The 27,567-nt window shown below is 42.3% G+C and overlaps 1 protein-coding gene across 2 annotated transcripts in view; it reads right to left on the reverse strand.

The window, feature by feature from the left end:
* Positions 1-6,090: 6,090 nt before the first annotated feature.
* The window catches only part of npffr1l2 (neuropeptide FF receptor 1 like 2), a 64,954-nt gene continuing 43,477 nt past the window's right edge, over positions 6,091-27,567 (reverse strand). For both annotated transcript variants that reach the window (XM_085180677.1, XM_085180678.1), the window contains 2 exons: positions 14,413-14,512; positions 6,091-12,409 (listed from right to left, as the gene is read on the reverse strand). In XM_085180677.1, coding sequence (XP_085036803.1) covers positions 11,404-12,409; positions 14,413-14,512 — 1,106 coding nt within the window. In that variant the 3' untranslated portion in view covers positions 6,091-11,403. The remainder of the gene's footprint in view (positions 12,410-14,412; positions 14,513-27,567) is intronic.

Raw genomic sequence — 27,567 nt, forward strand, 5'->3', positions numbered from 1 at the left:
GTTGGTGTGTTGCCGGGGTTGTGGGCCGGTGGGTATATGGGGGCCCGCCACTGGCGCGGGGTGCCGCCGGTGCGCCGAGCCACCTGGGGGGCTCTTCAACTGGTGGGGGGGGGGGGGGGGGGGGTTGTCACATCTTGCAGGAGCTTTCCTCTCTCAGGAACTCTCTCTGCAAGAGGGGGAGATACAGGAGAGGTGGAGGAAGATCTCAGCCTGGGCGTCTATTGTCTTATGTAGTCTGGAAGATGAGTGGATGATGGGGTGGGTGTAGTTTTCTCTGTTGTGGGGTTGGGTGGACTGCCCCGGGCTCTGTGGGGCCGGGCGGCGCCGCTGCGCTGGGCCCCGGTTCGGATGGGCCTGGGCCCCCCTTCCCTGGCGGGTCGCGGAGTATGGGGGTGCCTACTGGGGTCAGCGGGGGAGCTGGCCCCAGGGAGGGGTCACTTGCCCCTCCCTTCCTTCCCTCCCCATCTCCAGCTGCCTCCCTCTTCCCGCTCCACCACAACCACCCACACATGCAGGGCCTTGGAGTAGGGGTGTGTCACCAGGGTGCAGAGGAGGTAACCCCCCCCTCTGTCCCCTTCTGGCTGCCTCTGCCTCAATTTTATCCCGCAACTTAGACATTCACATTACTCACACTCTCATTACACATACATATAGGATCTTGGGGGTGGGCACGCTACACGGAATCCCAATTACCATCAGGGTGTACACCTCACCCCCGGCGTCGTTGCCCACCTCTCAATTTTAAATACACGTAGACATTGAGGGCTAGCAGGAGGGACTATGCGCTTACCTGCTGCTCTCTGGCAGGTAGCTCCATGCCCTCCTGGGTTTTAAATGCACCTTAGAACACACATACATCAACACTACAATGAGCGGGTGGAGGGAGGTTAGGAGTCTTCTCTCACCCTCGTTCTCTGCTTTCTGCTGGAGCAGGGGGGCTAGGAGGAGGAGTTGGCCGTCCGACTGGGATCCGGAATGTGGGGCCTCCCTGCTGCTGCGGAGTCGGGGCGGTCTGCTTCTCCCCACCGCAGGGAAAAGGGTAACACAACCTGGGTCTGGGTGCAGTTCCCCCCTCCAGGGGCAAGGGTACCTAGACCCGGTTCATAGAGTACGCTTGGGGAGTGTGATTGTGTGTACAGCGTCTCTTTATGTCTGTCTCCACGTTGGTTGAGTGTGGAGTAAGTGCATATGAGAGCATGAGGGTGGGAATGGATGTTTGTATCTGTGTGTGCCTGTATGTCTGTGTCTATATGTCAGGTTGGGTATCAGATGCCACCTCTCTGAGGACAGCTCAGGCCCTCCAAGGTTTGGAGGCCTATCTCCCCCCACCACTTCCCCTGCCGGGGGCGGACTCCCTCAGACATCGGTGCGTTGGTGGTTCTTTGTGTCCGGGGGTGGGCGTCCGGGTACACACCGGCTCACTCCTTGGCGGCTGCTTATCGGGGCCTGGAGCCTGGGGCTCGCTTGGGCCACTTCGGAGGTGGGGTGCCCCCGGCCTCTCAGCCTGGGGCTCGGTCACTCAGGCACAGCTGGCTGCCGGCGGAGCTCACGGGCACGTCACTGCAGCCCCCCCTGGCTTCTGCTCCGTGGCTGCTGGGTGACCCCTCATCTGGGACTCTCCTCAGCTCTTTCTGGGACGGTGGCACGGCTGCCCCTCTGTTGGTCTTCCTTGGTCTCTTGTGTTCTGGGGGCCTCTGGATGTCTGGAGTTTTGATCTCCTCCATACCTGCTTCATGCCCTGGAGGACGGGGCAGTGGCCCCCCACACCCTCTAGCAGATCATTACATGAGGGAACCTTTTAAGAAAACAAGCGCGTCCATGCTCACAGGTGTACACATGGGTGATCACACACACAAACTACACCCTTTTTGGCTCCTACCTCAATGCACACTGTGCTGTCGATCTTACGTGCTGCACAATAATGTTTAATATTTAGTATTTACTGTCATATTCCCATATATCATTGTGATGTGGTTTATTGTATTACTCTCGTTTTCTTCTGCTTGTTTTCTTTTTTCTTTCTCAACAGGTGATCCAGGTGATCGATATATGTATTTTTTTTTTTTTTTTTTCTGCTTATTCTGTTGGTTTTTGTTTTTTGCCCTTCTCCCCCGTCCCTCTTCTCAACTGTTTTTCTTTCCCTCTTTCTTTCTCCCTTTTCTTTCCCCCAGTCAAGTCTGTCCCGTATTCAGCAAGTGAAAATAAAATAAAGAATAAAAGGTGAATCAAATGGACCATTACGGCAAAGCTGGGATGGTCAATTTGGTAAAGAAAATCCGTTGGGCATCTTTCTTCGCCTTTAGACAATAATTCTGATGGCAAAAGAGCCAAACGGGACAGGCAAAAAAAAAAAAAAAAAAAAAAAAGAAAAAAAAAAGAAAGGAGCAGTCCAGGAAGGCTAAATCACCTTCCCCAATCAGTTTTCTGCAAACCAAACCGTATGCTTTAGAAGGGGTGACTGTACTTAAAACTGAAAAGGACAGGATAGAGGACGAGTTCAAACCGTTCGTGTCTAAAGGTTTTGCTTCTTTGGTGGGAGGAGAGAAGAAAGTTGCTGTTAACATTCTGCGTGACACTGGGGCAAAACAGTCACTCATTTGTGAGGGTATTTTACCTTTTTCAGCCCAATCGTATTGCGGCGCCGACGTATTAGCGTGGGGAGTTGAAATGGGGGTTATGCGTGTGCCATTGCACGCTGTGCAGCTGTCGTCACAGGGGAAGTTAAACTTGGGGTGCGACCTCAGTTGCCAGTTGAGGGCATTGACATCATTCTCGGGAATGATTTAGCTGGATGCAAAGTTTTTCCTTTACCCGAGGTAGTCGAAACACCAATAGCGGACATAAGTGCCTCTGATGTCGCCGCAGCAAACTGTGATTCTTTGTTTCCTGTGTGTGCTGTGACGCGGGCACAGGCACGCAAGTATGGAGAGTTTGTGGATCTTAGCGATTCTTTCCTAAGTGATTCAGACCCAACAAGCTCGCCACCTAAAAGTGAATGTACCCCTGTGTCAGTAGAGCTTCAGCCTGATGAGAAAGCTATGACACTCTCAGTAGATAAAAACAAGCTTATAGAAGCCCAGAAAAATGATGAGAGCTTGTCATCTTGTTGTGCTTCTGTGACAGAGCCTAAGTGTGGGAAATCTGCGTCTTACCTCATTGAGCATGGGGTGCTGATGCGCTACTGGACTCCCAGTTCTGGCTCCACACATGAGGGAGTGCAGCAAATTGTTGTTCCACAGTCATTCCGTTCCCAGGTCCTAAGCTTAGCACATGACCACACCATGTCCAGTCACTTGGGAATCACAAAAACATACAACCGTGTCCTCCGTTACTTCTTCTGGCCTGGTCTCAAATCTGATGTAGTAAAATTCTGCCGCTCATGCCATACATGTCAGCTTGCCGGTAAACCAAATCAGGTGATTCCGGCAGCTCCGTTAAAACCCATCCCAGTCGTTGGGGAACCATTTGAGCATGTCATTGTTGATTGTGTTGGTCCTCTTCCAAAAACAAAGTCCGGGAACCAATACCTCCTCACCATGATGTGTACTGCCACCCGTTATCCCGAGGCCATTCCGTTGCGCTCATTAAAAACCCGTGGGATTGTGAAAGCACTTGTTAAGTTCTTTTCTACCTTTGGACTGCCAAAACGCATCCAAACAGATCAGGGCACAAATTTTATGTCTAGAATTTTTGCCCAGGTCATGAGAGAGCTCGGTGTTAACCATCACACTTCCAGTGCGTATCACCCAGAGAGTCAGGGTGCATTAGAAAGGTTCCACCAAACTCTGAAAAACATGCTTCTCAAATTTTGCACTGAGTCAAGCCGTGAGTGGGATGAGGGGTTGCCACTACTGTTGTTCGCCGTCAGGGAGACATGCCAGGAGTCTTTGGGGTTCAGTCCAGCTGATTTCGTTTTTGGCCACACTGTGCGTGGTCCTCTACGTCTTTTGAAAGAGAAATTTCTCTCAGATAGGCATCGTCCAAGAGAAAACATTCTGGACTATGTTAGTTTGTTTAGAGAGAGGCTGCATAATGCCTGCAATTTTGCGTGTGATGCGCTAGCAAAGGCTCAGGTCAGAATGAAAACCAATTTTGATAAAAAGTCTGTAGCACGGATGTTCCAGTCAGGTGATTGTGTGTTGGTTTTCTTGCCTGTCCTTGGTTCTCCCCTGCAGGCAAAGTTTTCCGGTCTGTATGTCATTGAGCGCAAACTAAGTGAAACTGATTATGTTGTGTTAACATACATAATCAGTTTTAACCCCTGTGTTAACCCCTGATCGTAAGAAGAAAAGTCGCGTCTGTCACATCAACATGCTGAAGGAGTACATTGATTGTGAACGCTCTAGTCTGTCACCTGCTGTGTCACCTATTGTGTCGGTGTCCGTCTCTCAACCCTTATATAGTCCCTGCGATGATGGGTTGGCTGATAGGGACAGCTCTGTTTCTGGTGCGCGTCTGAGGAACTCTGAAATCTTGGCTAACTTGGATGTCTATTTAGCACATCTGCCGGATTCCGCCAAATCTGATGTCCGTGAGCTCATTAAAAATTACCCAACTCTTTTCGGTGATATCCCCACTCAAACGCATGTGCTAAGTCACGATATTGATGTGGGTGATCACAAGCCCATAAAGCAACATGCATACAGAGTAAATCCCACTAAGCGTGCCATAATGCAACAAGAAGTCCAGTATCTTCTTGACCATGGTTTTGCACTTCCCAGTAATAGCTCTTGGAGTTCACCATCACTTCTTGTCCCAAAACCCGATCAAACCTCCCGTTTCTGTAATGACTTCCGAAAAGTTACAAAACCAGACTCTTTCCCACTCCCACGCATGGATGACTTGGTCGACCGTGTCGGATCAGCAACCTTCGTGACCAAGCTTGACCTCCTAAAGGGATACTGGCAGGTTCTGTTAACTAACCGTGCATCCGAAATCAGTGCCTTTGTTACGCCTGACCATTTTTTGCAGTATACCGTCATGCCGTTCGGGTTAAGAAATGCCCCAGCCACCTTCCAGTGACTGATGAACACTGGAACACTGGTTACATGGAGTCAGAAATTGTGAAGTGTATCTGGATGATATAGTGGCCTATTCATCCACTTGGACTGAACACCTCAAAACCCTTAGCGAAATATTTGACCACCTGCTTGATGCCTCTCTAAACTTGGCTAAATGTGAGTTTGGAAAAGCTGTGGTAACCTACCTAGGCAAGCAAGTAGGACAGGGTCGAGTCCTCCCTGTTGCCGCAAAAGTGCAGGCAATAATAGACTTCCCAGCTCCTCAAACGCATCGCGAGCTACTACTGCAGTTTCTGCAAAAACTTCTCTGAGGTAGTAGCCCCATTAACCAGTCTTGCCGGTCCTAAGTCACCATTCGTGTGGTCAGAGACATGTCAGTTTGCCTTTGAAGCTGCCAAGGCTCTCCTCTGCAGTGCTCCTGTACTTGCCGCCCCAGACTTTACACGTCCCTTCAAGCTCGAGGTAGATGCCAGTGCTTTGGGGGCTGGTGCAGTGCTCCTGCAGGAGGATGAACATGGCCTTGACCATCCCGTCTGTTTCTTTTCAAAAAAATTCATAAAACACCAGCTACATTACAGCACGATTGAAAAGGAGGCTTCAGCCTTGCTGCTCGCCTTGCAACATTTCGAAGTGTACCTTGGGTCCAATCCTCTTCCAACAATGGTATTTTCTGACCACAACCCCCTTGTGTTCTTATCTCGGATGCAGAACAGCAACCAACGCCTCATGCGCTGGTCTTTACTCCTCCAAGACTTTAACATTGAAATCCGTTACAAGAAGGGCTTAGATAATGTCATGGCTGACGCGCTGTCTAGATCATGAATCAAACTTTTTGTTCAGGACGAAAAGTTTGTTCTTGGTTTGGGGGGTATGTTATGATTCAGTGTCATGGATATTACTGTGTTTTTTGTCTGCCACACCAGAGGGTGGCATAGTTTGTGTCCTTTGTTATTGCTGCTATGTGAGTTCCAGGTGGAGGCTGACCATTGGTGGAGGACTGGGAGAGGCCGGCTATAAATGAGGACCCTTTTCAACCGGCACACCCCCGCCTACTTCCTGTTCCCAACGAACTGTGCATGTGGCTGCGTGTGAATTTGTATTCTGGGAGCTTTTGCCGTGTTGTAAATAGTTTGTTGTATATAGATGTAAATAGTTGTCGATACTTTTTTTTACTCGGTAGCTGTAGGGGTGAGAAGCCATTTTTCTTTGGGAACCTTTTCTCCTGTTTTTGGTTAGGGAGGCAGATAAGACACCTGTAATTTTCTTTTGGGGTTTTCTGTGAAGGTAAGCCAGCTGCATTTCATTTCTAGAGTTTTTGTTTGTTGTTTTGGCCATGCTCACCCTGACGCCTGCTACCTTTTGGGACTTAATAAACTGACTGGCTGTTGTGAAATCTGTGGTAGCTGTTTTTTGTTGGTTCGTCTTCCTTGAGAGCAGGGAGTGAGGGGGCATTTCTCCTTATTTTTATTTCGTTATTTTTATGTTGCACGCCGGTTTTCCCTGGGCTGGGGTGTAACACAGGAGATGAAGAATCGCTGTGCCATTGTGATAGACCGTGTTCTGACTGAGAGATTTGTGAAAAGACAAAACGTACAGCTCTGCTATCACTTCTAACATAAATGAAGACAGAAAACTAAACAGCATTGACTTTTGTAGGGTTACTGAAGTTGGACTAGCTGGTATATAATGATGTGCTATGTGATCGCTAACGATATAGCAAGGTTAGCATAACCAATACAGTGAAGCTGTAGATGAGAGCTAACTTTTTTCCTCTCAATAAAAAGTTAACGCGAGGGTTCCCAATGGTTAGCGACAAATGCAATCATATGGCAGGATGCTGTAAACAGAACAAACCTTAGTCAGGAGAACAACTGAGAAAAACTATCCACAATACATTAACATAATGCAACAACAGTAGCTGTGAGAGAATTCAACATTAATGAATCAATGGTACAGACGTGGAGGAAGCAAGAAGAATGAGTAAAGTTTGGCTTATCTGACTGTTTTGTTTCACTTAATGCGCCTTATGTATGAAAACAGACCCGTTCATCAGCAGTGCACCTTATAATCTGATGCGCCTTATGGTCTGTAAAATACAGTACTTGCTTTAATTCAGTTACTTTATTGCTGCTAAAGGTGATTCTACAAGCTTTTGAATCATGGGGCTGTGAGAAACGTTCCTTTGCACAGAACTGTAGTACATTCTTTCAAATGGCCAGCAGGAGACGACATCTTTGATTGCAGGAAAGAAATCCAATTGCATAAAACAAGTCGTCAAGTTAGAGACCCTATCGCTCGCTTTAATTAATATTTAGTAAACACTTTCCTGAAGACTTTATGGTCTAAATCCCTTGTTTTGAGTGTGAAATAATTCAACATGATGTTCGTTTAGCAAATTATGGTCCCATTTAGAGAAAAGATGATAAAGCACAGTGTAATTTAGGCCCTGATTACCTTGTGATGAAGAGTTTACTACCGTATGAGTGAAGTGTCCTTGTCTTCTCAGTCGGATCCACTTCTCATTAAAGAAACGTGATGACACAGTAATGATGTCCATTTTAAGTGTAGTGAAGAGAAGCTGTTTGGTGATGATGATGTCTTAAAGATCTAGGGAAGTCGAAACATAACATCCTTATTTTACCCGAATCTTTGCACAGTACAGCATGTGTAAAGATAAACTCTCCTGATGTTGCATGCTGCTCTTTGGTTCATGCTCCTGTGGACAACATTTGTACAAGCACACGTGTTTTCATCCATCTATTTCTTTCTTGCTGTGGTGGATCACAACGCTTGCATATTTACTAGTTGAATACGTTGCTCTAAAATACATTCTTTTCATCTGAAGGATTTAACAGTGGTATTTTTTAATATATCACAGTCTGTAACCAAGCACCTCTATTCTAAAAACAACACTAGATATTACAAGGTATTAACACTGGATAACAACATATGTTCTGAGTCGTGAAATTAAGTGCTTGACTCAGTAACAGTAAGAAAACAAAAAGTTTTGTGTTGAAAAGAAATCTGATTGGTTTGTAAAAGTTTTTAAAATAATTTTTATAAGTCACATTAAAGTCACTTTAACAAAGATTTTGAGTTACCCAAAATCTTTGTTAAAGTGATGCCGAATATCACACACAAAAACCTCAGCTATAAGCTTACAGCGTATTAGCCCCATGATGCTTTAGTGAGGACGTCTGAGGCTGCACATCACAACATCGCCAGTAAATTCTCACTTTAATTTACTCCTATTAGTAAACTTTATCATCAACTTTGCTGGTGATTTTAACAGTTGCTTGCAAACTGAAAAATAGTGAGTGAGGAATCACTATTAAACTATATGTGTTCTTACATAATCTTACGTGTTGTGACTGCACAGTGTTTAAAGGGGATCCAGTGATTTTAGTAATGTTTGTTGTTTTCATATAACATGGCGGAAAAAAGTTCTGCTCATATTTTAGCTTTACGCTCTCTTTCCAAACATATCTGCCAAAAATATAAGCACATCTCACATTCAGTTTGTTCCATGCTGTTCGTTCCTATATAAACATCTAGCACGAAAAGGCACAACGAGAGTAATGCTGCATTTGTAATAAAGCGACTGACTGCAACGCTGTGGTGAGAGGTTTGCTGTGATTGCAGCAACACTGTATTCAGTTTCCCTGTAAGAAAAATGTAAATATGAATCTGGCCCTGCGTCATTATTCATGAGATTTGAAGGGAACTCCTCTTCTTTAATCGCTGCATTTTAGAGAAACCGAACCACGTGCAAAGAAATGGGGCACACTTTCTGCTTGGCTGGAAAATCATCAGTTGCCAAAGGCAGCTGATTAGAGCCTTTGATACTAATTTATCCACGATCACCACTGTCAGCCTCGACAATCTAACATTCACACCTACCTACACACAGTAATTGGCTTAAGTGTGTGGGGGCATGCAAGCAGCTTTTTTTTCTTTTACTTTTGTCTCCTGTGATGTAGTTTTTTTTAAGCATAACCGCAGTTTTTAGCACGTTACGAGATACACGCTCCATCTTGTCAGCGGCCACTATGGTCAGAGAGGCTTTACTGGCATCGATCACCAAGACTAACCACTGATTGGAAAATATTTGTAATGACTTTCTAATGAATAGAAAGCACTTCAGCATATTACAATGAGATTATTAAATGGTATTTGTGCTTTTTTCATTCATCATTTTATGCCACTTAAATGTTTTAGAAGTTTCATAGTATTAATGAGTTTGAGGTAGTTGACCAGTAGCTTCCAGTATGAATCTGAATCTGCTTACATTTGTACATTTGTATGATTGTGGAGGTAGCGTTTCGATTGTTCTTTAAAGGCAGTTTTTCAGTGACTGTTTATTAGTTTGTCATTCATAATCATTCACTGACGCCTATGCAGCATGCTTTATGCTACACTTTTCCCTCCATTTGATGCGATTTATCAAGATAATGTAATGTTTTATTCTCATGTACTGTTTACACAAAACCCTAGGCTACGTGGAACAAATTTCATATCACAAGACGCAAAGCTGAGCTATATTAACTGCCAGATGATTGAATACAAAGGCTAACACAATCTGTCTTAGTTTATCTTCCAATATTTTTGTGGCGTGTTTCTATTAATAAGGGTCGCAGTGGTTTGTTTAAACATGTTAATTTTCACTCTGGTTGTTTTATCAGATGACTAATATTTGGCTGTTGTGCCATATCATTTTTGGGATAAACAGGCTAAGTGTACAAAGTGCAATGAAGAGCTGAAAAACTTTTTTGTAACAAAAATGTCTTTGTGTGCTCGGCACAAAGGCTGGATAATGAGATAAACAGACAGAAAAAAGGCTATTGGTCAAATTCCTATTTCAAATAAATAGAGACAAAATACCGACCAAGCCTTATGACGGCAAATATCATGAATGGATCTTAAATTAGGTCTGTATATTTAGTAGGGGTGCAACGATACACAAAACACGGTTCGGTTCGGTTCGATACTTTGGTGTCACGGTTCAATATTTTTTCGATACAAAAAAAATGTTCATGCCTTTTTAATTTGTCATTTATTACAATTATAAATATATATTTTAACTCAAAAGTACAGTTTTTAAATTTAATGTTGCTGAAACAACAAAGTAATAAAAAATAAATCTATCTGATCGAGAAATCACTCATCTTTGGAAAAGAGAGTTTATTACAGAGAAATGGCTCTTTCCAAAATAAAAGCTATACTATACGCTTCTTCTGGGCTATATTCTCAGCAGCATATTAAACATATCAGGTGCCCATAAGGAGAATCATGTGCTAACGGCTGTCTAAATGACTCGGGTAAAGTTTGTAGCATGCGTGCTTGTTGTTTTTGTCTGCTTCCACTTGTCTTTGCACTAGGATGATGTCAGAGTAAATGTGCAGTCATATTCGTTGTGTTCCCACTAGTGCTGTCAGCGTTAATCTGAAATGACGTTAACGCCACAACACGGCAAATCTCCGTTAACAAGCTACCGCGGATCGCCCCGTGCTGGGGCTGGACAGCGTCAACACGCTAACGAGCTAACTGCGCTAACGCACTAGTTCCCACCAATGTAATTGAGCATTGCGTGGCACATCCGACATACTGTTTTACTTTTGTCCATGACGCGCTTACCTTCAGGGTCATACGTCACATGAAGACCAAAATAGTTCCAAACGCCAGATCTGAATGAGGGTGGGGGAGGTTCAATTTGCCATGTTGCAACGAGCTTAGCTTCTGTCTTGCTAGCTTGCCCTGCGCTCAGTGAATCTGCGTTCGACTACTCCGCCTAGGCTGCACTGTCGAGCGCAGATCCACTGAGCTCTCAACACAGACAGCATCGTCAGAAGGAAAGTTGATAAAATAAATTAAAAATTTTGTATTGTTCGATACATATGCGTACCGAACCGAAAGCACTGTATCGAACGGTTCAATATCGATACGAGTATCGTTGCACCCCTAATATTTAGCCTGCATAAATACTGGCATTGTTATCTTTTGATGTGGTCACATGTCTTTGTGGCTCCACACGTGATCAGCCAAACCTTTTGGTAGCAGGGCGAGGACAGACGACAGGACCTGCTTACCTTATTGGATGTTTGTGGTTCAGATACAGGAAAATAATATGACAGTGACCAATATAGTCAGATTGTCTTTGGTTTATGGACTGGGAGAAGTGTTAGTTAGTCCTACTGTTATTTTCACTTCAACTCCTAAAACTTCTTTTAATTGTAGAAAATTAACATGTGTACTCTCTAACCATCATTTTAAAGTGTAACCATATTTAACCTGTGACATCAGATAGTTAATGACTGTCCTTCATGAGGCGGTAGTATAACAGTATCGCTTTGTTTCGGGTTTCTCTTGCTAGCACTGTAATTATTCAGTTATCCCACACCTGATACGGTGAAATTGCCAGTGAACTAACTTTTTCTGATTCTTTTTCATTACTGCTTTTCTTATTGACAGCAGTCATTTCTAACTCTTGATCCGTAAGCGCCCTTCCCGAGTGGACCACCGCACACTCGACTCTCGCACTCCTATTCACCTCAGCCGTTTCATTCAACTTGTTGTCATTATGGACTCGATTTCTTAGTCCCAACACAAAATGGTTGTGATTAACAACTTCTCTAGAAACAGTACCTTCACAAGGTGCTTGCACAGACCTTCTTTTCCTCCTCCACCCAACAATTCTGCTCCACAGCTGGCTCTGCACAACGCAGCAAAAAGGCCTGGACTTGCATATCGCCTCGAAGCCCCTCTTAAAATTCTCATTGTAGTAGCCATAGATGATGGGGTTGACGCTGGAGTTCGAGAAAGCCAGCCAGTGTGCGAAGGGGAAGATGTAGCTGGTCAGAAGGTCCAGCTGGTTCCCATCCAAGTCTGCATAGTCTGTTATCATCATGAGGGTCCAGAGAGGCAACCAGGACAACATGAAAAGCAAAGCTACCACAATGAGCATCTTTATCACCTTTATCTTTTTCCTCGATACCCTCGGATGAGCGTGCCTCCTGCCTCCTTCCTGGACTGTAGCATTGGCCGGGTGCGGCTCGTTGTTTGCAAACACAGAAGAACACAGTTTGACTCCAATGCTTAAGTACATCAGTGAGATTACTGTGAGGGGCAGCAGGTAGATGTGTGCAAACAAAACCACTGTGTAGACATTTCTCATCCGAGGGTTGGCAAAGTTTTCGTAGCAGGTGTACAAGGGCAATGTCTGATTGAAGTTGTTATTATATATCATGTAATGGAAAGGGACTTTCTCCACAGTCAGGGCAACTACAGCAGGACACATGAAGGCCACAGCTAACACCCAGATCGAGGCGATGGCTAATTTGGCAACGAACACCGTCAGCTTGGGTTGTAGTGGGTACACAATACAGCGAAACCTGCAGTGGACAAGGAAACAAAAGAAGCATTGTTATGAATTAATGAAATAAACTTGTGGGTTTTCAGAGATAAATATCATAAGTTGTTTAATTTAATTTGTTTTTAACCCTGTGAGATAAACCCATTACATCACAACTGTTTTACAGGAAGAAGAAAAGTGTAAATTGTTTCCGATGTGTCATTCCTATGTAAAAAGTCTGTGGTTGTATATCAATTGCATTGAATTTTTTCACGTTTGTTAAAAAGTTTCAGGTATAAAATGATTTCCTAGAGGTAGAGCATGCAATACTTTCAACTTCTGGCCAACCACTTTCTATTCCAAGGTAGTAGGCAACCTGTCTCAAACACTTGCGGTCTGACTTTTACCGACTGCAGTCTTTGTCAAACTGGCAAAGGTTTGCAAATAATTAGTGTTTAATTTAAAAACACAGACAGACTGTGTATTGCATTTGCACATTTTGCATTAGTCTGTGCAAAATAGCACAAGACACATCTCTCTGCAATATGGGACTTGACTCAACTGGCTGACTACTGGTTGCATTCTGGTTATTTCTATAGGAAATCAAGGTTGTCCTAAAAGCAGTGTCCATTTAATATTGCAGTTCAGTTGCTCTCCTGCAGAAACTGCATCATTGAGGAGGAATTTTAGAACTTCTTTTTCATATGTATGTCGTTTTAGTTGGATTCTAGTTAGATTAGCTAATTTGAATTTCTGTGACTGTAGATGACAACACTCATCTCAATTTATGCTGATTTATAACAGTTAATTTGATGTATTATCACAGACAGATTTTATGTCATTTTGAACTTAACTCCATTCAGTCACAGACCTATTATCAGACTGACTGCGTCTGCTTGCCATTTTGTTGTTGTCTTAATGCACCAAGGTCACGCTGAAGATGACAAATGAATATGAGTGGATGCAGATCTGATCTTCATTTTCAAAAAAACAAAAAACAAAACAGATTTCAAAGGCAACAGGATCACAAGTTGACTGCACATCCTTGCATTAATGTTGGTTGCAAGTTCCTAGAGTGATCTTAACAATAAGTGACAAAATAAAACTGTTAAATATTTGGGTTTTTTTGTCAGTCTGGGTATGGCTGGTTGGACTGTCCAACTTAAATGTATAAGTAAAAACAATGGCGTTCCCAGAAAGGTTCGGGTGCTCTGTAAAATGTAAAAATAAAACTGAACGCAGTGACTTGCAAATCTCACAAACTCACATTTTATTCACAGTATAACACAGAAAATGCATCAAATGCTTAAACTGAGACAATTTCACATTTAATGGAAAATATCAGCTCAATTTGAATTTGATATCAGCAACACAATCTTAAAAATGTTGCGACCGGGATAGCAAAAGGCTGGAAAAGTAAGTGTAACTGAAACAGCGGCAGGAACATTTTGAAAATAGTTTGGTTAGTTTGCACCAAGTCAGTAACATTATTGTTCAAGCAATAGCTGTGTGCAAGGCAGAAAATCAGTAGTGCTGAGTGTAACTGTGATCATATTAAATTTTTCAGGATACAGTATTGTAATAAGTTACTCTACTACCTCCAGTAATTACATTACAATTACAATCATGTCATTACTTGTGCTAATGGAGAGACAAACAACCATTCACACCTATGGCCCATTTAGAATTGCCAATAAACCAATCTCTTGAGCTTTTGATTATTGCATTGATGTGTTTGTCTTGTGGTTTTGAAGTGAAATATCTCAGTAACTACTTTACTGGATTTGGCTGCAGTGAGGCTCACCTTAGGATATCTATAAGCCTACATACATTTGGTTTTACTCTCACTTTTCATACCATCATTAGGCCAAAGGTGTATATTTGTCCGCTGCTGTTAGTAAATAGTATTATTCTAAAATGAAATAGGAATAGAGCAAACATTGCACCACTAACATTATTAGAATTTTTATATATTTGTCCATTAATTATTTCTCTGTTATTGTGTCATATTCCATCAAGAACCAAAGAACAATGTGCACTTACCTTTCAACAGCAATAGCCACAAGGGTGAAGACTGATGCAGACACTGACACGCCCTGCACAAAGCCGCTCATCTTACACACCGTGTTGGAGAAGGGCCAACCTGTTAAGAAAGTAACATCATTGGCAATACAAGGAAATAACTGTCCCAGTGATTTTAGAAATCCTTAACATCAGATCTGATTGCTGCAGGAAGAATATTGAGGTTGGCAAACAGTTTTTAGACTCCACGCTGTACAATGTTGGACAATGCCATGTCTTTGTTGTCGAACGACAGTAGACACCCAAATTGAGATGTGCCATTTAGAATGGAAGACGTATTCGTTCACATTTTTCTTCCTTCCACTTCACGGTGATTGTTTCATTTTTCAGCGGCAGCAGACACAGAGTTTCAAACACAGCTGACAGCGTGACTATAGCCTCCCAATTTCTTTTCTATGATGAACGACAAATTGCTCAAATTGAGCGTGATGGGATTGTAGCAGTGGGCTGGTGTGCTGAAAAAATTTGAAATCAATTGACAGTGACCTCGGGGTGTTGGAAAATTGCAGCTCCATAGGCAAACATTTCCTGTCAAATAATACTGTACCTTCCTCACTCCATTGCACACCATCAGGCAGAGGAAGTGTGAGGTGCTAAATACCTCTATATGATTATGGATTACAACAGTGCACAATATTGTTGATACTTTTACAGCATTGTATGTTATTTCTGCAGGACAAATAAGCAGGTGAAATTTCTGAGTTCAAGCAAAGCTGCATTTTCTCCCTGCAGAAACTTGCTGTGGCTAAGAATCCATGTGTAAGAATGATCATTAGAGCTTATAGGCTGAAAATCCCAAAGTGCTAAAAATTAAAACAAGAAAACACAAACAAAAGATTTTGTAAGAAAAAAACCTAAGGGACAAAAAGGTGTGACAGAGGACAAAATATGAAAGAAACTCCAGTCAATATTGTGAAATGCCTAGAAAGGATTTTTATTGTGAATTTTGGGGTTCACTGGCTTCTCCATCAGACCTCTTACCCCACCCCCCACTAGGGGGCTACCCCTTGATACTTTTACGTACTCTTGTGTTTTGTCTCAAGGGTTGTTTTTTGTGTTTTGGCAGTCTCTGGCAGGACTAGCACAGAAAGACAAACAACCATTCCCACCTTAGAATTGCCAATTAACCTAACCCAAGCATGTGTTTTGCCAGTGGCAGGATGCAAAAGTGCCTGCCATAGAAAATGAATGAGAATCCACCCCCACCCCCTTTGGCCTCTGACCCACTGAACAACCCACTGAATGACCCACTGAATGACGTACTGAACAACCCACTGAATGGCCCACTGAACTGAATTTAGTTGTAAAAAATGTTTCTTGTGTTAATTTAAGAGCTGTTAAAACTGACTGGCCAATTGTGACCGGAGCACTAAATTAAGGGGGGTAAAGCGAAGCGCCTTGAGGCAACTTTTGTTGTGATTTGGTGCTGTATAAATAAAATTGAATTCAAATTCAAATTTTATTTGTCACACACACACAACCATACACAGTATGACATGGGGGTGAAATGCTTGTAGCTGTGCAATGCCCGACCATTAAATGACAGGAAAAAAAATTAAATTAAATTAAATTGAATTGAATTGGGGGTGCACACAACAGAGGGGTTAAACCGCCTCCTGGGGTAAAAGGTAAAGCATCATTCAATATACTTATTTCTTAAAAAGAAATAATAGATAGAAAACTAAACATAAGTTCATCATTTATCACTTTTTCCTCGTGTCATTTAATAATCAACACCAGAAACCAGTCGTCCTAGATTCAACATACAGAATGAAACCTGCCAGAATGTTTCAACAGAGTAAATTTCCATGACTGCCATGGAAATCAGAGAAATGTCTTCTCTGGACCAGAGCTCATTTCAAATGGACTGAGACAAAGTTCGAAACTGTTCTGCTGTCAGACGAATCAAAATTTTTAAATTCATTTTGGAGAACACGAATGCCACGTCCTCCAAACTAAAGAGAAGAAGGACTGTCTGTTATCAGCAGGTTTCAAAACCCTGCATGTCTGATGGTATGGGGGTGCATCAGTGTCTATGAAAACCACAGCTTGCACATCTGGAAAGGCACCATTAGTGATGAAAGGTACTGTATATAAAGGTTTTAGAGCAACATATGCTCCCACCCAGAACACTAAACTGCATTCTACGGCTATTGCAGCAGCGTCGCCTCATAGAAGAAGAGTCCAGGTGCTGAATTGACCTGCCTGCAGTCCAGACAGAGCAGCTACAACCCTACAGTACTGATTGAATTGAATGGATTGTTGTTAAAAGAAGATGGCATGGTCCCTACTGTGTGATGCTACCATGAGCTGGCATTTTGTATAGTAAAATGGCTCAATTTAAACACTTATATGTTTTCAGTTGTGTTGCGATTCGGGTCCCAACTTTGGAATTGTGGATGGAGTTGGAGTTGTATGATAATAATAATTAGAATAATGGCAATTCTTTACTGTATTCTCCCGATGCTTCTTGCACAGAGCTCACTGAGCTGCCACCCACACGTTCCACCTTTTGTCACTTCACCATCTGTACATTTAAACCATTGTGAGCAGCCCTAAAATAAAGACAATTACATCATTAGCATTGTTTATCCTCATTATCATATCATGAGACAAGTTCAGCCAATTCCATTCTGTTCAGTTCAAATTTATTTACATAGTGTCAAATCACAACAACAGTTACCTCGAGGTGCTTTAAATTGTATATCGCAAGGTAAAGACCCTACAATATTAGAAAGAAGACCCCCAGGAATCAGACGGAATGAAAAGAAAACGATGATTGCTGCTATCAGTTCAGCATCTTGTGAAATAATCAGTCAGACTGCTGTAAAATTTAAAAATAAAACCCGCAGTAAAACTTGCATCTTGCTGTTTGGTGGTGGACACTGCTAGAGGACTAAAGACCCATCGATCAGCAGGCTCATTGCTATGCATCTCCATTCACAAGGTGCTTTGCAAAGTCTATTTATGGTTAAATGCCATGCAGAGCGTGAAATAGGGATCCACATATGCATTTAATTTATAAAGGGGAATTGTCTGCAGTTTATATAAACCAGATTATCCTTTGACACACAGATTTTAGTCTCTGTGCACATATACACTTCTAGTATGATCCCATGTGCTGTTTTGTAAATGAGGCCCCAGGTCATTGTTTTAATAATGCATCATCAGAGTCACTGTCACACACCATTGCAGCCAAACCACTACAGGAGGGGCTCAATCTCTCATAGTATAAAACACAGAGGACAGACACTGAGTCACACTAGGCTGCAAAGACAACATACTTGCTGTTGGTTTACGTTGATTCACAGCATATTCAGCACATTCACAGCATGCTCTCCCTCCATCATTACGTTGCCTTGACTGTATTTATTCTTTTAAAAAGCAGCTTAAGACTCATTTATTTAGATTGGCTTTTAATTAGATTAGTACTGTCTTCCGAGGAGGAAGCAGAGTCTGTGGATGAGAGAAGGGTCTGGCTGCAGCCACCGGTGACGTCCACAGTGACTGGAAACACGTGACCTCCACAGTAGGCGGAAAGACGTTCTTTTTTTCTTTCTTTTTTTTTTGTCTCGTTCCTGCATGGATCATTAACCTTGCAAATTGATCGTAAAGGTTGGTACAGAGTCATCCATGTATAAATTCGCCGTTAAGAATTATATAATTCTAGGAATCATCTACTTTGCTTACACTGATTACGTTGGCACTTTGTTAGCGTTACAACAACTGTCATACCCCTGAGGTATCTAAACTTTAGTAAGGAATGTGTGTACTTTTGACACCTCTGGTTAGCATTTAGTGGTCCCTTTCAAACGTATTTGATTTTTGCTTGTTATTGAACAAATTCACTTCACTGCTTTTCACTATCTGACATCAATGCACATTCCATTTACTGCATATTGCGCTTTATTCATGTCTTCATTCCACCTGCATCAACATTGTAAAGTTTGTCACAAAGAGATTTATATGTTTATAAATACTAATATTCTCTATTCCATTCTGTTTTGCTTTTTTATTGCCCAGATTTTAGTTAGCCTTTGTTCAATTGTCTGTTATATGTCAATATATACGTATGTCACAAATAAAAGTGTCTTGTAATTTAGGTTTTTGTAAAGATTTTTTTCCCCAAATCTCTTACATGCTAACTGTAACCTGTTATTTCTACTAAAACCTGAACTTAAATGTGTATATGGTCTTTATCTGTTTTTCTATCTGTTTTAGATGCACATATCAATTTGGAATTCTGCCACCAAGCCAGAATTGCAGGAATGCACCACGTGTTGCAGAAGACTCTTTCACTGCTCTCTGTGCCCCACTCTCAGCCCTACTGTCAGGGCAAAGATTGAGGAGCATATAAATGAACACATTAAAAATGCTTTGCCTTTCAAAAGGTATGTTGGTATCAAATATACATCATAGTTATAAATATGCACTTCTTTTCAGCACTTCTGCAGTCTCTTTGTTGACTTAAAAATTGCTTTTCATATTGTACAGTTCAGTGCATTCATCAGCAAGAGAAAAAAGTGTGTTTTCAATAAATATTTTTTTTCTTGTTCACCACATTTCTTGACAGCTCTTGTGATCCACACCATTTTGCTTTCATTATTGAGGATGGCTTGGACATTTTTGTCAATATGTACAATCTGATTGTTAGATAAACTGACTGCATTTAAATTACATATTGTTGTTGTCTTTCTTTTTCTTTTTTCTCTCTTACAGACAAAATGATATGCCGGTGCACTTTCACTGCCCTGTCTGTAACATGAAAATCACACAGCGTGGCGATATGGCAAGGCAATTACTGTCATGTCAGCATTCAGGACTGCTCCCCACTGAACTCTCCGTGGAGCCCCATCTCCCTCTCCATGTCTTGTCTCCAGCATCGAAACCATTTTCTGAATTTTTGGTAGAACATTCATGTGCTCTACCGCCTGTGCTAAATGAAACTGTGGCTTGTGGAAAGTCCATGAAAATGAAAATGCCCTCACTGTGGTCTTAGTCTTCTTAAAAAAAACTTCAAGGCTCACATGATGAGGAGGCATTCAAACAGGTCATTTGCAGTGTTTTTGTGTAGAGGGACTTTTTCCTCTTTGTTTTTCAGTTTGCAGAGGACACGGAGCTCTTTTTAAATGTGCTGACGAGCAGAGACTACGGGTCAATGCGATGTTTGACACTTAATGGACAGATGAAGGCACTGGCTGTTTGTTTGTGTTTTTTATTTGTTGTTGTGTTTTTTTTTTGTTGTTGTTTTTTTTGCAGTGTACAGAATTCCAATTAAGCTTATTATAAAATGTTGTTCACTTATTTTATGTCCATACTTATAGGAAAAATGTTTTGTGTAAATGTAACAGCATTGTTTATACTTGTAACTTCAGTAAGTAAAAAGCTTACAGTTGCTATTAACAGTAATGTATTACCCTGTAATCAATAATATTTTTATACATTTTACGAATTAACCCTCTGGGCTCTATCCTGGCCATTTGTGGCTACTTCACTTGTTTGTTTGTTTTTGACTACTACACTGCAGTGGACCAAAGAATGACACAGGTTTGATCTTAAGGATCTAATAGTTGTGTGTGTTTGTGCATGACATTGCAACGCAAATATGTATTTGCAAGATAGACTGGAATCAATTATGACGCATCAAATATTACACAGGCTGCAGTGAGTTTTTGTTGATACAGACTATTGAGCTTTGAGTTTCCCAGTCAAACTTAGCTTCGACCGCATGCTAACACTGTTACTCTTCTATATATTTCATAACAAGACACGATAGCCAAAATATTAACAAAATATATATTAATAAAAGATTCAAAGCTGCAGCACACACTGTTAGTAAATGTGCACCTTTATGCAGGTGCAGAACGTGCTGCTGCTGTAAGTAAGCCAAACAGGTTCCAGATCACTTATTTTTCTGGAAAGATGGCAAGAAGGGCATTACTGCTCATTTCTACAATCTCCCAGATCTTGGAATACAAGCCTTTGTCCCATGAAAACCACGTCACAGTAGTAGGAGTCCACTAAAACCTACAAATGAAGAGTGATCCTGGAAGAAAGGGCGCACCTCAACAATTGCAAGACAGCCTTGTCCCTGATGCTTATATGAAAAATAAATAAATACATTTATTTTTCATATAAGCATATGAAAAATAAATTTTTCGCTATGGTAACACGTAAATAGTTCTTTCAAAATAAGACACACGACCACAACACGGGAAAAGACCCAGGGAAACCAACTCAACGGACCGGTACTGGTCCGTGGCCCTGTTGGGGACCACTGCTGTACAGGAGACACTGTACTAGGTTGATTGACAATGGTCTACAGCAATCACAACACACAACACAATGTATTGTAAAATAAATAAATAAATAAATAATTGAAACAGTCCGCGAAAGGTGAACCGCGTTATTGTGAAGGACTACTGTACAATAATTTCCAGTAGCACTGCTGATATATGAAATGGTGAGTTTTGAGGTTGTCTTAATGGCTAGTTTATATTTATGAAAAAACCTTTATGCAGTAAATGTAGCAAAGAAACAAATACATAACACATGGACACTTTTAGCGACGAACAAGCTGAAGGGATGGTGATTTTTTTTAATAAACCCAGAGTGTTAAAAAACACTTAGAACCAAATTTATTTTGAAGTTATTTGTTTCCGGTTAGTGTGGAGGTCACGTGGTTCCGGTTAGTGTGGAGGTCGCAATATGGCGCTCCCCAGTGGCTGCTGCCAGGTGCTCTTGGTGGATGAGGGGAATGACCCACCAATTTCCGGGGGCGAGGTCACTGAGGCAGTTAAACAACTCCTTGGTGGCAGAGCCCCTGGTGTTGATGAGGTCCGCCCCAGTTCCTGAAGGCTCTGGACGTTGTAGGGCTGTCCTGGTTGACATGCCTCTACAATGTTGTGTGGAGATCAGTCCAGGGGTACTGATCTGATCAGATCAGATCAGTACCCCTGGACTGGCAGACCGGGGTGGTGGTCCCCATCTTTAAGAAGGGAGACCGGAGGGTGTGTTCCAACTACAGGGGGATCACACTCCTCAGCCTCCCTGGGAAAGTCTTTGCCAGGGTGCTGGAAAGGAGAGTTCGTCCGCTAGTCGAACCTCGGATACAGGAGGAACAATGCGGTTTTCATCCTGGTCCCGGAACACTGGACCAGCTCTTTATCCTCTCAAGGATACTTGAGGGTGCATGGGAGTTTGCCCAACCAGTCTACATGTGTTTTGTGGCCTTGGAGAAGGCATTCGACCGTGTCCCTCAGGGTGTCCTGTGGGAGGTGCTGCGGGAGTATGGGGTGTCTGGCCCATTGCTACGGGCCATTCGATCCCTATACAACCGTTGCAGGAGCTTGGTTCGCATTGCCGGCAATAAGTCGGACTCGTTCCCGGTGGGTGATGGGCTCCGCCAGGGCTGCCCTTTGTCACCAATTCTGTTCATAATTTTTATGGACAGGATTTCTAGGTGCAGCCAAGTGGCGGAGGGCTTTCACTTCGGTGGCCTCAGAATCTCATCTCTGCTTTTCGCGGATGATGTGGTTCTGTTGGCTTCATCAGGTGAAGGCCTTCAGCTCGCACTGGAACGGTTTGCAGCCGAGTGTGAAGCAGCGGGAATGAGGATCAGCACCTCCAAATCTGAGGCCATGGTTCTTAGCCGGAAAAGGGTGGAGTGCCCACTCCGGGTCGGGGATGAGTTCCTGCCCCAAGTGGAGGAGTTCAAGTATCTCAGGGTCTTGTTCGCGAGTGATGGGAGAAGGGAGCTGGAGATCGACAGACGGATTGGGGCTGCGGCTGCAGTGATGCGGACACTACACCAGTCCGTCGTGGTGAAGAGGGAGCTGAGTGATAAATGAAGCTCTCAATTTACTGGTTGATCTACGTCCCTACCCTCACCTATAGTCACAAGCTGTGGGTAGTGACCGAAAGAACGAGATCGCGGATACAAGTGGTGGAAATGAGCTTCCTCCGAAGGGTGGTTGGCCTCTCCCTTAGAGATAGGGTGAGAAGTTCGGCCATCTGGGAGGGGCTCAGAGTAGAGCCGCTGCTCCTCCACATCGAAAGGAGCCAGCTGAAGTGGTTCGGGCATCTGACAAGGATGCCTCCTGGACGCCTCCTGGGTGAGGTGTTCCAGGCATGTCCCACCGGGAGGAGGCCCCGGGGCAGACCCAGGACACGCTGGAGAGATTATATCTATAAAGAAAAGTAGTACCTATACAGCTATAATGATAAATGAAATCGAAATGGTTCGCCAGTCTTAGGGTGTTTTAAATGTGTAAAGATTTAAGCTGGCGAATGGCAAAGGCAAAAAAGTGTGAGTTCAAACTTATTCCTGACAATTCTAATACAATATCTGTAATGTAGCTAATTCACCGATGGCGATGTGGAAATGCTGTATATAAATATGTATAGTTAGATCTGAAGTCATACTCCATTGTGAAATTATAATTAGTGCCATCCAGAATTAAAGATTCTTAGTTTCTTAGTTTCTGCCTTGGGGACCAGAGTATCACTTCAGACGATGTTGCGGGCTCCACTGGGAGATAGTTTGTTAGTTAATGTTACAAAGTGTCACAATGTGCCTCTGGAACTGTCACCTCACAGCAAGAAGACTCTGTTGAAAGTTGACGGGTCCTTTCTGGGTGGATTTGTATGTTCTCCCTGTGACTGTACAGGCTCTTTTTGGGTACTCGCAGTGTTGGGAAGGTTACTTTTAAAATGTATTCCAGTACAGAATACAGAATACATGCCCCAAAATGTATTCTGTAATGTATTCCGTTACGTTACTCAATGAGAGTAACATATTCTGAATACTTTGGATTACTTAATATATTATCATGCTGTTTACAACTACATGAATGTACTATTGCTGTGATTTATTGCTGTTACTGAAGGTCCGCGGCTCTGAACCGTAGTAAAGGGACCTCTGGCTAATACGTTGGGTTCTGTGTCGGGCTTGTAGCCGAAAACTAGCTTTACTTTGTTGTCTGGGTCAACTTTGCTAGTGAGAGACAGAGAGAGGCGTTAAAAGGCTGCTCCAACGGAACGTATTGTTTTTGGAGGAAAACACGAACACGGTGTACAGTCGAGTTTTAATAGCTTACTTACAACTGGGCTCGTCAGGCACTCTTCTTGGCTGCAGTGGTTATTATTATATTTACATGCTTCCAACTCCCGTTTTTGCTCGATGGCAGCTCGTACTTTTCCTGTTTCTCCCTCCCTCGCTCACAGACACATAACGAGTATGGCAGTCCATTCTCCCTGCAGCACGGACTACACTGCCTATGATGCTACATTCTTTAGAGCTATACCGGTAGCATTCTGCCTATTAGCTTAGCACAACAACAACAAAAAGGGCTCTCTCACCCAGGAAACACGCAGAGAGAGAGCGTCACCCTGTAACCATGGCAACCGTAATGTTGCCACCTGGAACAACATAACATAGCTGTCAAACAAAACCCAAACAGGCCTGACCCGCCACAATATGAAACAGGGAAGTACCGCCGTGTAATCCATTTATTTCAACAAAGTAACTGTATTTTTTTTTTTTTTTTTTTTTTTTTTTTTGCCTGTCCCGTTTGGCTCTTTTGCCATCAGAATTATTGTCTAAAGGCGAAGAAAGATGCCCAACGGATTTTCTTTACCAAATTGACCATCCCAGCTTTGCCGTAATGGTAACTGTATTCTAAATACCACCTTTTTAAACGGTAACTGTAACGGAATACAGTTACTCATATTTTGTATTTTAAATACGTAACGGCGGTACATGTATTCCGTTACTCCCCAACACTGGGTACTCGAGCGTTCTCTCACAGTCCAAAGGCATGCATGTCAGCTTTAATGGAGCTCCTGTTGGTTGATATGAGTTAAACAGTTGCCCCTCTCTCTGTCTACACTAAATATATAATACTTGGATGTATATAAGTATAGTTTATAGGAGGTGGTTTTTAAAGAGCTTTCAGCAAAGAATAAAGACTTTCAACAGCTCAGTTCATTCTTTCAGCCTGCACTAATTAATACCAGACTTCCCCTCTACCAGACTCAAACAAGGTACAAAACCCTCTACCACAGCATGCCATTTCAATAATTAAATCAAGCCTTTAGGTAAGCAATAATACGGCGCACCTCCCATTTCCATCAATTATCCTCTCCTCTGCTGCTCATGTGCACAGACCACTAAACAACCAACAGAGAGCACAGTAATCAAATAGTATATGGGCTAAATAATTTCCTGTAATTACCTGATATTTATTTTTAATTGTATTTGACTACACATGAGTAATGCCATGAGATGCTCTGTGTCTACGTGCAAACCCATGCCATAAATGTTCAAAAAAACATTTGGAGCTTCATGAAAAATATAGAACAGCTAGAATCCTCTATCAGGCAGGAATGAGAGATCATTTCTTTCAGAAAAATCTTACAACTGGTCTCCTAAGTTCCCAGATGTTTGCAGACTGTTAAAAGAAGAACAGTGGCTCTACTTTTATGATATGTGCTGCTGCTATCAAATTTCAAGTGCTAATATTCTTCATGAAACAGGAAGATGTCTAGGATAAAACATTTGATAAGTTTTCTGTGCTCTGTTTTAATAAAATATTGCTTCTGTAATGCTCCTGGGTCTGTGATCAGTGTTTCTGTTTCTGTATTACTATTGAACTTTGATTTTGTCATTGTTTATCTTTTCTAGTCTTTAAGTTTCTATGTTCCATGGTTGCTATCTCACCTAGTCAAGCCTGCGTCTGTTATGCTTCCTGTTTTACTTTGAAAGTCTGTGTCCTATGTCAATGTATTGAGTTTTGCTCCCCCTTGGTCTTGTCATATCTGATTACTCCCAGCTGTGTTCCCCTTCTGTGACTCATTCCCTTGTTATCCCTCTGTGTATTTAAGCCTTGCGTTTCCCTCTGTTAGTTGCTGGTTCGTCTGCATGTCAACCCCTGTATTTCGGCCGTATTTTTCTCCATGGTCCACGTCTCAGGTTTCTCGTTGTAGGTTTTTGTTCCTTTCATTGTGAATGGAAATAAAGAATAAAGTTACGTTGAAACCAAGCATACCATTGTTTTTCTTGTGACATTACCAATAAGTTTGATGTGTCCCATGGCCCTCTTCCTATTTAAAAAAACAAAAGTTGTATCCAACATCGCCGACTTCTATTTGGCCACCATGGTCACCACCCATCTTGAGAAGTTTGCCCCCTCACATATACTAATGTGCCACAAACAGGACTTTAATATCACCAACCATTCCCATTTTATTACGGTGTATCCATATAAATGGCCCACCCTGTAGAATGATGTGCATTTTAAAAATACAGTTGTTCTTCAAGATAACTACCGGTTACTGTATTATTGATTTCTGTAGCCACTTACATCACAATACCATACGCATAATAGGCAAAGAAAAATGTTAAAGCTCGTTTTCAAGGGCAAAAGCAGAGTGGGCCTGCATGCAGAGGACTCTATGATGTGCTGTGTGCTCATACTGAAAGTAATAATAGAGCCACTCATTAAACAAGCATGCCTTTTCACAGCAGTCCTATCTTGCAAAACCAGTGCAGTAATAAAGCAACAAAACTGCAAGCGACCCTGTCCACATGTGAATTCTGATGTCTGTCCAGGCAGAATCATTTCTGTTCTAGCAAAGTGCTTTTTTATTACTGCTTATGTTATTTGTTGAAGCCAGTCCTCCCCCATATTGCAATACACAAAGTACTTGGTTTGAAGTCTCTATTGCTGACTGCTGATGTTGTGGCAGAAGTTGTCTACATGCTGTGATTTAAAATGATGAGGACAACTCGGAGTCGTTCTCTTTATGTCTATCTGCTCCCAATACTGCAGCGCAAACTACATATTTTATTTTCTATAGGAATGGTACAAATCCTGGAGAGAGAAACTGCAGAGTAGAATTTAAAGCATAAATTAGTGTAGTCTTCTTAATTATAGGATTACTGCAGATTTATTGTACCAGATTTATTTTTTTGAATTGATTACATCAGACCATTTTATACAGTCCCAGTCAAAATTTTAAGACCAGTTGAAAAACTGCAAAAAAAAAAAAAATACATATTTTACATGTTTGGATCTTAACAAGGTTCCAGGCAGACCTTCAACATGCAACAAGGTGAAATGGGAATGAGACAAAAATTTTTTGAACATGCAATTTATGGAAAACCACACTTAAACTGAAACGTTTTTTACAGGTGATCAAAAGTTCAGGAACACATACTTTAAAATGTCAAATCTGTGCAAAAATGTGGATTCATTGTCATTTTCTGTCAGGTAGTCACACTGTCATGATGTTCTGATGGCAAAGGCAAAAAAAACCTTTCCCTATTTGAACATGGTCGGGTTGTTGAACTGCATCTGGCAGCCCACCATTGCTGCTGAGGTGGGACGCAGACAGTTGTTTGGAATTTCTTAAATGATCCTGAGAGTTATAGAACAAAAACGTCAAGTGAAAGACCCACCGAGCCGGAGAATCCATATAGCTGTCCGTCAAGACAAATTAAGGTTGTTGCTGGTGCCGACTGCAGCCCCATAACCATCAGGCAGCACCTGAGACTGAAGGGCTTCAAAAACAAAAAACCTCTTCAAGACCTAGTTTCCTTGAACACCACAGAACTGACTGTTTGGACTTTGCAAGACAGTGCCAAACATGGGACATTGAAAGGTGTAAGAAAATTTTAATCTCTGATGAGGAAAAATTTAGCCTTGATGGTCCTGATGGTTTCCAATGTTAGTGGCATGACAAGCAGAGTCCCACTGAGATTTTTTCTACGTGCCACAGTAGAGGGGGCGCCATAATGGTCTGGGGTGCTTTGTCCTTCAGTGGAACAATGGAGCTTCAGGAGGTGCAGGGGCATCAAATGGCCGCTGGCTATGTTGAGAGCTTCCCTCTTGACTGAGGGCCCTCGTCTGTGTGTTAACGACTGGGTTTTTCAACAGGACAACACTGCCACTGTACACAATGCCTGCAGGACAAGGGACTTCTTCCAGGAAAAAAAATATAACTCTTTTGGACCATCCTGCGTGTTCCCGTGATCTAAATCTAACTGAGACAAACAATTTTTTGAAGTTATCAGTAATAGTGGTAGAGCTTCTCATTACCGAGTTCAAACTTAGA

Source organism: Neolamprologus multifasciatus, chromosome 12 (genome assembly GCF_963576455.1).
Source record: "Neolamprologus multifasciatus chromosome 12, fNeoMul1.2, whole genome shotgun sequence".
Lineage (NCBI taxonomy): Eukaryota > Metazoa > Chordata > Actinopteri > Cichliformes > Cichlidae > Neolamprologus > Neolamprologus multifasciatus.